At 38.3% G+C, this 13,999-nt stretch overlaps 1 protein-coding gene across 1 annotated transcript in view; it reads right to left on the bottom strand.

The window, feature by feature from the left end:
* Nucleotides 1–13,999, bottom strand: part of LOC124268872 — a 155,022-nt gene that overhangs the window by 27,067 nt on the left and 113,956 nt on the right. The window contains exon 15 of the mRNA XM_046703899.1: nucleotides 9,564–9,635. Within this exon, the coding sequence (XP_046559855.1) occupies nucleotides 9,564–9,635 (72 nt within the window). The remainder of the gene's footprint in view (nucleotides 1–9,563; nucleotides 9,636–13,999) is intronic.

Raw genomic sequence — 13,999 nt, 5'->3', positions numbered from 1 at the left:
CTGTGAGAAGACAAGCATGGTATACTCTATAACTATCTAACCCTTCAAACACTGTGAGAAGACAAGCATGGTATACTCTATAACTATCTAACCCTTCAAACATTGTGAGAAGACAAGCATGGTATACTCTATAACTATCTAACCCTTGAAACACTGTGGAGGGAAACAAGTATGGTATACTCTATAACTATCTAACCCTTGAAACACTGTGAGAAGACAAGCATGGTATACTCTATAACTATCTAACCCTTCAAACATTGTGAGAAGACAAGCATGGTATACTCTATAACTATCTAACCCTTGAAACACTGTGAGGAAACAAGTATGGTATACTCTACAACTATCTAACCCTTGAAACACTGTGAGAAGACAAGCATGGTATACTCTATAACTATCTAACCCTTGAAACATTGTGAGAAGACAAGCATGGTATACTCTATAACTATCTTACCCTTGAAACATTGTGAGAAGACAAGCATGGTATACTCTATAACTATCTAACCCCTTCAAACACTGTGAGGAGACAAGCATGGTATACTCTATAACTATCCAACCCTTGAAACATTGTGAGAAGACAAGCATGGTATACTCTATAACTATCTAACCCTTGAAACATTGTGAGAAGACAAGCATGGTATACTCTATATAACTATCTAACCCTTGAAACATTGTGAGAAGACAAGCATGGTATATTCTCTATAACTATCCAGCCCTTGAAACATTGTGAGAAGACAAGCATGGTATACTCTATAACTATCTAACCCTTCAAACACTGTGAGAGAAGACAAGCATGGTATACTCTATAACTATCCAGCCCTTGAAACATTGTGAGAAGACAAGCATGGTATACTCTATAACTATCTAACCCTTGAAACATTGTGAGGAGACAAGCATGGTGTACTCTATAACTATCTTACCCTTGAAACATTGTGAGAAGACAAGCATGGTATACTCTATAACTATCTAACCCTTCAAACATTGTGAGGAGACAAGCATGGTGTACTCTATAACTATCTAACCCTTGAAACATTGTGAGAAGACAAGCATGGTATACTCTATAACTTTTTAACCCTTCAAACACAGTGAGGAGACAAGCATGGTATACTCTTTAACTATCTAACCCTTGAAACACAGTGAGGAGACAAGCATGGTGTACTCTATAACTATCTTACCCTTGAAACATTGTGAGAAGACAAGCATGGTATACTCTATAACTATCTAACCCTTCAAACATTGTAAGGAGACAAGCATGGTATACTCTATAACTATCCAGCCCTTGAAACATTGTGAGGAGACAAGCATGGTGTACTCTATAACTATCTAACCCTTGAAACATTGTGAGAAGACAAGCATGGTATACTCTATAACTACCTAACCCTTGAAACACTGTGAGAAGACAAGCATGGTATACTCTATAACTTTTAACCCTTCAAACACAGTGAGGAGACAAGCATGGTATACTCTATAACTATCTAACCCTTGAAACATTGTAAGGAGACAAGCATGGTATACTCTATAACTATCTTACCCTTGAAACATTGTGAGAGAAGACAAGCATGGTATACTCTATAACTATCTAACCCTTGAAACATTGTGAAAAGACAAGCATGGTATACTCTATAACTATCTAACCCTTCAAACATTGTGAGGAGACAAGCATGGTATACTCTATAACTATCTAACCCTTCAAACATTGTGAGAAGACAAGCATGGTATACTCTATAACTATCTAACCATTGAAACATTGTGAGAAGACAAGCATGGTATACTCTATAACTATCTAACCCTTGAAACATTGTGAGAAGACAAGCATGGTATACTCTATAACTATCTAACCCTTGAAACACTGTGAGAAGACAAGCATGGTATACTCTATAACTTTTTAACCCTTGAAACACAGTGAGGAGACAAGCATGGTATACTCTTTAACTATCTAACCCTTGAAACACAGTGAGGAGACAAGCATGGTATACTCTATAACTATCTAACCCTTGAAACATTGTGAGGAGACAAGTATGGTATACTCTATAACTATCTAACCCTTGAAACATTGTGAGAAGACAAGCATGGTATACTCTATAACTATCTAACCCTTGAAACATTGTGAGAAGACAAGCATGGTATACTCTATAACTATCTAACCCTTGAAACACTGTGAGAAGACAAGCATGGTATACTCTATAACTTTTTAACCCTTGAAACACAGTGAGGAGACAAGCATGGTATACTCTTTAACTATCTAACCCTTGAAACACAGTGAGGAGACAAGCATGGTATACTCTATAACTATCTAACCCTTGAAACATTGTGAGGAGACAAGCATGGTATACTCTATAACTATCTAACCCTTGAAACATTGTGAGGAGACAAGCATGGTATACTCTATAACTATCTAACCCTTCAAACATTGTGAGAAGACAAGCATGGTATACTCTATAACTATCTAACCCTTCAAACACTGTGAGGAGACAAGCATGGTATACTCTATAACTATCTAACCCTTGAAACACTGTGAGAAGACAAGCATGGTATACTCTATAACTATCTAACCCTTGAAACATTGTGAGAAGACAAGCATGGTATACTCTATAACTATCCAGCCCTTGAAACATTGTGAGAAGACAAGCATGGTATACTCTATAACTATCTAACCCTTTGAAACACTGTGAGGAAACAAGCATGGTATACTCTATAACTATCTAACCCTTGAAACACTGTGAGAAGACAAGCATGGTATACTCTATAACTATCTAACCCTTGAAACACTGTGGAGGAAACAAGTATGGTATACTCTATAACTATCTAACCCTTGAAACACTGTGAGAAGACAAGCATGGTATACTCTTATAACTATCTAACCCTTTGAAACACTGTGAGGAAACAAGTATGGTATACTCTATAACTATCTAACCCTTGAAACACTGTGAGAAGACAAGCATGGTATACTCTATAACTATCTAACCCTTCAAACATTGTGAGAAGACAAGCATGGTATACTCTATAACTATCTAAGCCTTGAAACATTGTGAGGAAACAAGTATGGTATACTCTATAACTATCTAACCCTTGAAACACTGTGAGAAGACAAGCATGGTATACTCTATAACTATCTAACCCTTCAAACATTGTGAGAAGACAAGCATGGTATACTCTATAACTATCTAACCCTTGAAACACTGTGAGGAAACAAGTATGGTATACTCTATAACTATCTAACCCTTGAAACACTGTGAGAAGACAAGCATGGTATACTCTATAACTATCTAACCCTTCAAACACTGTGAGAAGACAAGCATGGTATACTCTATAACTATCTAACCCTTCAAACATTGTGAGAAGACAAGCATGGTATACTCTATAACTATCTAACCCTTGAAACACTGTGAGGAAACAAGTATGGTATACTCTATAACTATCTAACCCTTGAAACACTGTGAGAAGACAAGCATGGTATACTCTATAACTATCTAACCCTTCAAACATTGTGAGAAGACAAGCATGGTATACTCTATAACTATCTAACCCTTGAAACACTGTGAGGAAACAAGTATGGTATACTCTATAACTATCTAACCCTTGAAACACTGTGAGAAGACAAGCATGGTATACTCTATAACTATCTAACCCTTGAAACATTGTGAGAAGACAAGCATGGTATACTCTATAACTATCTTACCCTTGAAACATTGTGAGAAGACAAGCATGGTATACTCTATAACTATCTAACCCTTCAAACACTGTGAGGAGACAAGCATGGTATACTCTATAACTATCCAACCCTTGAAACATTGTGAGAAGACAAGCATGGTATACTCTATAACTATCTAACCCTTGAAACATTGTGAGAAGACAAGCATGGTATACTCTATAACTATCTAACCCTTGAAACATTGTGAGAAGACAAGCATGGTATACTCTATAACTATCCAGCCCTTGAAACATTGTGAGAAGACAAGCATGGTATACTCTATAACTATCTAACCCTTCAAACACTGTGAGAAGACAAGCATGGTATACTCTATAACTATCTAACCCTTGAAACATTGTGAGGAGACAAGTATGGTATACTCTATAACTATCTAACCCTTGAAACATTGTGAGGAGACAAGCATGGTATACTCTATAACTATCTAACCCTTCAAACATTGTGAGAAGATAAGCATGGTATACTCTATAACTATCTAACCCTTCAAACACTGTGAGGAGACAAGCATGGTATACTCTATAACTATCTAACCCTTGAAACATTGTGAGAAGACAAGCATGGTATACTCTATAACTATCTAACCCTTCAAACACTCTTGAGGAGACAAGCATGGTATAATTCTATAACTATCTAACCCTTTGAAACATTGTGAGAAGACAAGCATGGTATACTCTATAACTATCCAGCCCTTGAAACATTGTGAGAAGACAAGCATGGTATACTCTATAACTATCTAACCCTTGAAACACTGTGAGGGAAACAAGCATGGTATACTCTATAACTATCTAACCCTTGAAACACTGTGAGAAGACAAGCATGGTATACTCTATAACTATCTAACCCTTGAAACACTGTGAGGAAACAAGTATGGTATACTCTATAACTATCTAACCCTTGAAACACTGTGAGAAGACAAGCATGGTATACTCTATAACTATCTAACCCTTGAAACACTGTGAGGAAACAAGTATGGTATACTCTATAACTATCTAACCCTTGAAACACTGTGAGAAGACAAGCATGGTATACTCTATAACTATCTAACCCTTCAAACATTGTGAGAAGACAAGCATGGTATACTCTATAACTATCTAACCCTTGAAACACTGTGAGGAAACAAGTATGGTATACTCTATAACTATCTAACCCTTGAAACACTGTGAGAAGACAAGCATGGTATACTCTATAACTATCTAACCCTTCAAACATTGTGAGAAGACAAGCATGGTATACTCTATAACTATCTAACCCTTGAAACACTGTGAGGAAACAAGTATGGTATACTCTATAACTATCTAACCCTTGAAACACTGTGAGAAGACAAGCATGGTATACTCTATAACTATCTAACCCTTCAAACATTGTGAGAAGACAAGTATGGTATACTCTATAACTATCTAACCCTTGAAACACTGTGAGAAGACAAGCATGGTATACTCTATAACTATCTAACCCTTGAAACATTGTGAGAAGACAAGCATGGTATACTCTATAACTATCTAACCCTTGAAACACTGTGAGGAAACAAGTATGGTATACTCTATAACTATCTAACCCTTGAAACACTGTGAGAAGACAAGCATGGTATACTCTATAACTATCTAACCCTTCAAACATTGTGAGGAGACAAGCATGGTATACTCTATAACTATCTAACCCTTGAAACATTGTGAGAAGACAAGCATGGTATACTCTATAACTATCCAGCCCTTGAAACATTGTGAGAAGACAAGCATGGTATACTCTATAACTATCTAACCCTTCAAACACTGTGAGAAGACAAGCATGGTATACTCTATAACTATCCAGCCCTTGAAACATTGTGAGAAGACAAGCATGGTATACTCTATAACTATCTAACCCTTGAAACATTGTGAGGAGACAAGCATGGTATACTCTATAACTATCTAACCCTTGAAACATTGTGAGAAGACAAGCATGGTATACTCTATAACTATCCAGCCCTTGAAACATTGTGAGAAGACAAGCATGGTATACTCTATAACTATCCAGCCCTTGAAACATTGTGAGAAGACAAGCATGGTATACTCTATAACTATCTAACCCTTGAAACACTGTGAGGAGACAAGCATGGTATACTCTATAACTATCTAACCCTTGAAACATTGTGAGAAGACAAGCATGGTATACTCTATAACTATCTAACCCTTCAAACACTGTGAGGAGACAAGCATGGTATACTCTATAACTATCTAACCCTTGAAACATTGTGAGAAGACAAGCATGGTATACTCTATAACTATCTAACCCTTGAAACATTGTGAGAAGACAAGCATGGTATACTCTATAACTATCTAACCCTTCAAACACTGTGAGGAGACAAGCATGGTATACTCTATAACTATCTAACCCTTGAAACATTGTGAGAAGACAAGCATGGTATACTCTATAACTATCTAACCCTTCAAACACTGTGAGGAGACAAGCATGGTATACTCTATAACTATCTAACCCTTGAAACATTGTGAGAAGACAAGCATGGTATACTCTATAACTATCTAACCCTTGAAACATTGTGAGAAGACAAGCATGGTATACTCTATAACTATCCAGCCCTTGAAACATTGTGAGAAGACAAGCATGGTATACTCTATAACTATCTAACCCTTGAAACACTGTGAGAAGACAAGCATGGTATACTCTATAACTATCTAACCCTTGAAACACAGTGAGGAGACAAGCATGGTATACTCTATAACTATCCAACCCTTGAAACATTGTGAGGAAACAAGCATGGTATACTCTATAACTATCTAACCCTTGAAACATTGTGAGAAGACAAGCATGGTATACTCTATAACTATCCAGCCCTTGAAACATTGTGAGGAAACAAGCATGGTATACTCTATAACTATCTAACCCTTGAAACACTGTGAGAAGACAAGCATGGTATACTCTATAACTATCTAACCCTTCAAACATTGTGAGAAGACAAGCATGGTATACTCTATAACTATCTAACCCTTGAAACACTGTGAGGAAACAAGTATGGTATACTCTATAACTATCTAACCCTTGAAACACTGTGAGAAAGACAAGCATGGTATACTCTATAACTATCTAACCCTTCAAACATTGTGAGAAGACAAGCATGGTATACTCTATAACTATCTAACCCTTGAAACACTGTGAGGAAACAAGTATGGTATACTCTATAACTATCTAACCCTTGAAACACTGTGAGAAGACAAGCATGGTATACTCTATAACTATCTAACCCTTCAAACATTGTGAGAAGACAAGTATGGTATACTCTATAACTATCTAACCCTTGAAACACTGTGAGAAGACAAGCATGGTATACTCTATAACTATCTAACCCTTCAAACATTGTGAGAAGACAAGCATGGTATACTCTATAACTATCTAACCCTTGAAACACTGTGAGGAAACAAGTATGGTATACTCTATAACTATCTAACCCTTGAAACACTGTGAAGACAAGCATGGTATACTCTATAACTATCTAACCCTTCAAACATTGTGAGGAGACAAGCATGGCATACTCTTTAACTATCTAACCCTTGAAACATTGTGAGAAGACAAGCATGGTATACTCTATAACTATCCTAACCCTTGAAACATTGTGAGAAGACAAGCATGGTATACTCTATAACTATCTAACCCTTCAAACACTGTGAGAAGACAAGCATGGTATACTCTATAACTATCCAGCCCTTGAAACATTGTGAGAAGACAAGCATGGTATACTCTATAACTATCTAACCCTTGAAACATTGTGAGGAGACAAGCATGGTATACTCTATAACTATCTAACCCTTGAAACATTGTGAGAAGACAAGCATGGTATACTCTATAACTATCCAGCCCTTGAAACATTGTGAGAAGACAAGCATGGTATACTCTATAACTATCCAGCCCTTGAAACATTGTGAGAAGACAAGCATGGTATACTCTATAACTATCTAACCCTTGAAACACTGTGAGGAGACAAGCATGGTATACTCTATAACTATCTAACCCTTTGAAACATTGTGAGAAGACAAGCATGGTATACTCTATAACTATCTAACCCTTCAAACACTGTGAGGAGACAAGCATGGTATACTCTATAACTATCTAACCCTTGAAACATTGTGAGAAGACAAGCATGGTATACTCTATAACTATCTAACCCTTGAAACATTGTGAGAAGACAAGCATGGTATACTCTATAACTATCTAACCCTTCAAACACTGTGAGGAGACAAGCATGGTATACTCTATAACTATCTAACCCTTGAAACATTGTGAGAAGACAAGCATGGTATACTCTATAACTATCTAACCCTTGAAACACTGTGAGGAGACAAGCATGGTATACTCTATAACTATCTAACCCTTGAAACATTGTGAGAAGACAAGCATGGTATACTCTATAACTATCTAACCCTTGAAACATTGTGAGAAGACAAGCATGGTATACTCTATAACTATCTAACCCTTGAAACATTGTGAGGAGACAAGCATGGTATACTCTATAACTATCTAACCCTTGAAACACTGTGAGAGAAGACAAGCATGGTATACTCTATAACTATCTAACCCTTGAAACACAGTGAGAAGACAAGCATGGTATACTCTATAACTATCCAACCCTTGAAACATTGTGAGGAAACAAGCATGGTATACTCTATAACTATCTAACCCTTGAAACATTGTGAGAAGACAAGCATGGTATACTCTATAACTATCCAGCCCTTGAAACATTGTGAGGAAACAAGCATGGTATACTCTATAACTATCTAACCCTTGAAACACTGTGAGAAGACAAGCATGGTATACTCTATAACTATCTAACCCTTGAAACATTGTGAGAAGACAAGCATGGTATACTCTATAACTATCCAGCCCTTGAAACATTGTGAGAGGTCAAGCATACTATTAGTATACTCTATAACTTTTTAACCCTTCAAACATAGTGAGGAGACAAGCATTTAAAGGGGAATACTACCACAAAAAACAACAACCATTTTCATAGGGGTAAAGGCATTAAAAAAGTTTGTAAAATTGCACACATAAAATACACACATAAAAAAACTTACTGACATTTCCGCCTAATACGGAAACCCCGGACATTTCTGACATGGATGCTAGATCATTTAGAAATATAAACTGTTTGCTACAAAAATTGCAGTTGCAAGGAATTAATTTGTTGAAAAAAATTAGGATCTTCAGGTACTTCATCATTTGTGTAAACTGCAGTATTTGGTGATCCGAATCAACATTATAGTGAAACATTTTCAAGCCAGGGTGAAACCTCTTACTGATTTTGATAATGTATATTTCATCATAATCAGACTTGATTTAGTCAATGTTAAAAAATCCTAGCTTTTGGATTTTGAAATCCCATGTGTGCAAGGCTAAATGGGTAACTTTCATATGCATCCAACTCAAAATGATCAGAACATTTCCCCTGTCTAAATTTGTCTTTTCACTTGGAAAACAGAAGAAATGGTGGTTCTTTCCTTTGGTCGATGACACCGTGCACCACTAGGAAACACAATACACATTCGTTCCATTTACAAAAATGACAGACAAAATATGATTTGTATTAATGTAGCAGTTAGTCTTAGACAATATGGCTGACTTTAGTCAGATATGACATCACAAGTGGAAAGGTCATGTGAGTTCCAGCGAAATATGCAGAATGGCCGAAGCTCAGAAAACAGAAACTGTTTTCGTGATTTAAATATAATCATAAATACTTTTGCATTAAAAATTGGAGTACATGTTTCTGATGAAATTATCTTTCACCCAGCCAGTAATTGAAATTTTCTAGTATTAACCCTGAGTCAATTACTGCAGGGAGAAAAGCAAGGGGTCATTGACCTACCGGCAGCAATGGTTCGCGGCCACGTTTGGAGTCTGGAGTACTGGTGACAATAGGTACCACTGCTGTAGGAGTCTGATCATGAACACAGAAACATTGTCATCACCTCTCACAATGCAGTAAATTAATTAACAACTGATACACAAATCAGACATTAGTTAAGTCATTAAAACTATCAAAGTCATAAAGGCATTATCGGGACTATATTGCCAGACTCTTATCGAAACTTCCAGTTTTGTTGATTCAAGATGTCACTCTGTGAACTTATGGATTTCAAGTAAATTTGATATTTGGAACAGACATTCTTTCTCGTAAATTGCATTTCTACTGACTGCTCTTGCTGCTACATAGAAACAAAATTTAGAACATGTATCTTTCAAGTTCCCTACAATGTTACACCTCACACAAATACAACCCATTGATATTAGGCCACAACACAAGCATGGAGCATTCTCTTCTTTCTGTTGCCAAGGAATCTGACATAGGGTCTGCTTGGATCCCATGGTGGGGACAGATTCCAAGACAATGTGTGACTGTCAGACATACACAAGGAGGACAATATCCACCTTGTTCAAACCCCAAATGGAAGGACAGAGTCCAGCATTCGCAAGTACAAACACCTAGTGTTTGGAGGTATACAGCCCTTTGTAATTGTATAGTCAACTCAAGACAGAAAATTCAACGAATGATAACAACATAACATATCATCACAAAATCACTGTGTGATTCCCACAATGGCCAACAGTGAGTGAGTATGATTTTACATCGCTTTCAGCACCAGAAAAGAGATTCACACATTGTACCCATGTGGGGAATCGAATCCTGGGCGAACACTTTAACCACTAGGCTACCGCACTACCACATCCAACAGTGACTTAAATGACAGGGTTTAAACCTGGTCAAAGTTGTCTTTCAATGCAAATGAAAGCAGTATTCCATGAAACATCCCAAACTTGACCTTTCGGTTCAGGATGATATTAAGCCATAGTATAAAGAAGTATTTTGTGAAGACTCACAGCAAGAAGTACAGATGCAGACAGTCTACAAAACATACATTTTGAAAATATATTTCACTTTTTCAAATCCAGATTTTATTTTTGCACTGTATCTGTCAGGTGGCCAGAGGAGGTGCGTTTCCATAGAAACTAGCCTGTGAGTGTGTTAAAAGTTTCATTCAGTGTTTCATATTTCAGGCAGGCTGGGTAAATGACTCCCTCCCCACTCGCCTGACCCCCTGCTGTGCAAGGTTAGGGTTGCACACTTATTTGATGCTGACATCACTATGCTGAAGGTTTTATTTTCAGAAAATAAGTAAAATTTGAACTTTCGTGTAAATCTCTTTAGTCATCAAAATAAGTAGTGAAGGGGTTGATGGACATTTACAATAAGGCACATGTTTATTCCAGTAGTAACTTCCAAGGTTAACCTTGTAGTGAAGGGGTTGATGGACATTTACAATAAGGCACATGTTTATTCCAGTAGTAACTTCCAAGGTTAACCTTGTAGTGAAGGGGTTGATGGACATTTACAATAAGGCACATGTTTATTCCAGTAGTAACTTCCAAGGTTAACCTTGTAGTGAAGGGGTTGATGGACATTTACAATAAGGCACATGTTTATTCCAGTAGTAACTTCCAAGGTTAACCTTGTAGTGAAGGGGTTGATGGAGATTTACAGTAAGGCACAAGTTTGCACTCTTGCCTTTAAATTACATCTCTGAAGGAGTTAACCTTATAGATATTCTTCAAGACACTTCCCCTGTAAATTGCATCCTCGAACCAACTATTATTAAGCTAACTTGATAACGCAAGAAAGTCGACAATAGCAAATAGAAAAACTCCATACACTAACAACACTTCACAAAAAGCAAGCAGAATGACCACACAGTGACGTGAATTCTAGTTGGAGGCAAAAAGGCATATCCCACCAGAAATCTCATCTTTACATGAATCTCAAAATGCAAATTAAGATAAACACACCAAGTAAACACTTCAACAATTGTTTATTAAGTACATACAAGGAAAGACACACCGAGGAGCCTACCTGTGTTGATAGACTGAGGTCACCTGCTGGGCCTAAACCAACGTCTGAACTGTTTCTTTCCTTGCACACTGGTATGTGACTGACATGTGTTTTTCAAGTAGCAGGAGACAAAGACAGTGTCTCTGATCCGCGATCGCTGAAAGGCTGCTGTTGACATGTAAATGACAGACTTCTTGTTACATGAAGACTGAAACATAGCGAGAGCAAGTGCTGGTGTCATTCCTTGTCCCTACCCATCACCCACTAACAACAAGAGCAGTGTTTGTGGACAGACACCATACACATCGCCTTAAGATACAGAGATGATTTACACTTGCGGGAGATTCCACCAGTTTGGCACCTCTAGGCGCTAGCATCTAGGCTAAGTAAAGTGTAAATTCAAGCATGGACAAAGGATCCGACTAGAACACATATGGTGTTCGTAAGTGTTCTGTTCAATGAAAAATGACCATTCTTGCAGACTACCCGATTTCTGAAGAGATGAACAGATGCTGTTAAGTGTTCCAGGCCTGAATGTTGGAAAACGCCCCCTCCTGCTGACTGTTCCTGAATTAATTCTTGATCCCTGTTATTGTTCCTGAAGCTAATGTCCTTTTCCGTCAATCATTCTTGATCCAATTGCCGATCAGTTGGTTCAAAAACCCCTCCAGTGATCATCTAATCCTATAGCGTGCTCTTGAATTGACTGTTGACCCCTCAAACATTTGTACAATCCCAAAATTGATTGTCCTTATACTCCTATCCTATCCATTACTCTCTAGTCATAACCTGTTGGAACATTCATACTTTCCTAAAGTTAATTGTCAATCTTATTGATAGTTAATATGATCCCAGTGGTGACTGTCTTTTCCCATTGACTGCTTATGATCTAACAGCAGATCCAATCCAAATGGTAATTGTCCGACTATATCGTAAGCTCCTGAACCAACTGTTGATCTTCACGATCATTCATATGATGCTGAAGTAGATTGTCAGATGCTATTGATCCACAGTTGATTGATTATTCAGTTGAACATTAATATAATCCTGAATACAACCTACCAATCCTACTGACTGCTCCCTGGTCGACCACTGATCCTTTGGACAGTTGGTATGATCTATCGTGAATGTCAAATGCCAACACAAGGAGCATAATTGAACCTTGTTAGCAGGATCCTGATGTACAACGTTATAGGTTGAACTAAACCGTCTTGCTTTCTTGGAGGAACAGGTCATCTGACCTTGTGTGCTCAACTAGTCACATCCCACTGTAGTGACAATAGAAGCCGGGCTGGCGGGTGATGTGATGTAGATATCCAAAGGAAGGAATGAATCAGATTCCTTCTCCAAAGTGAGCACTGGGTTGAGGCTTGATCCAGTCAATCTGTGATGAAGGAGCAAGCATACACACCGAAATGTGGTGTTATTCACAATAAAGAAGTTGACATCCATAAATCTTGCTTTTCTTATGTATTCCACTTCTAAATGCCCTTCAAAGATTTGAACTCCTTCATCTCCACCTCTGCATTCATTGTATCAGGATCCACAGAGAATCAATGTGGGGGTTCGAGCGTAAAATTTTACGCTTGCACTTTCTCTTCCGACAGTCCACTGGGGACAAAGTTGTGCCTGACTAAACAGGAAACCAAAACAAAAGAAAAGAATACATTGACAGTATTGATAAATTTTCTCTATGCAACTGAAGCCTTCACTCAGTCATACTCAGGAAGGGCACTAGGCAAGGTGCACGGCTCACACAGGGTGTCCTGCACACTTGTACGAAGGTGGTTTTTGGGTGTCCTGCACACTTGTACGAAGGTGGTGTTTGGGTTTCCTGCACAATTGCACGAAGGTGGTGTTTGGGTGTCCTTCACACTTGTACGAAGCTGATGTTTGGGTGTCCTGCACACTTGCGAAGGTGGTGTTTGGGTTTCCTGCACAATTGCAGGAAGGTGGTGTTTGGGTGTCCTGCACACTTGCACGAAGGTGGTGTTTGGATGTCTTGCACACTTGCACGAAAGTGATGTTTGGGTGTCCTTCACACTTGCATGAAGGTGGTGCTTGGGTGTCCTGCACACTTGTATGAAGGTGTGTTTGGGTGTCCTGCACACTTGCACGATGGTGGTGTTTGGGTGTCCTGCACACTTGTACGAAGGTGGTGTTTGGGTGTCCTTCACACTTGTACGAAGGTGGTGTTTGGGTGTCCTTCACACTTGTATGAAGGTGGTGTTTGGGTGTCCTGCACACTTGCATGAAGGTGGTGTTACGGTGTCCTGCACACTTGTATGAAGGTGGTGTTTGGGTGTCCTGCACACTTGTATGAAGGTGGAGTTTGGGTGTCCTGCACACTTGTATGAAGGTGGTGTTTGGGTGTCCTGCACACTTGTATGAAGGTGGTGTTTGGGTGTCCTGCACAC

The sequence above is a fragment of the Haliotis rubra genome, unplaced genomic scaffold, assembly GCF_003918875.1.
Source record: "Haliotis rubra isolate DU_JTF1 unplaced genomic scaffold, ASM391887v1 Scf140, whole genome shotgun sequence".
Classification (NCBI taxonomy): Eukaryota; Metazoa; Mollusca; class Gastropoda; order Lepetellida; family Haliotidae; genus Haliotis; species Haliotis rubra.
Note: the sequence above shows the minus strand (reverse complement) of the source record. Positions and strands in the feature narration are given on the sequence as shown.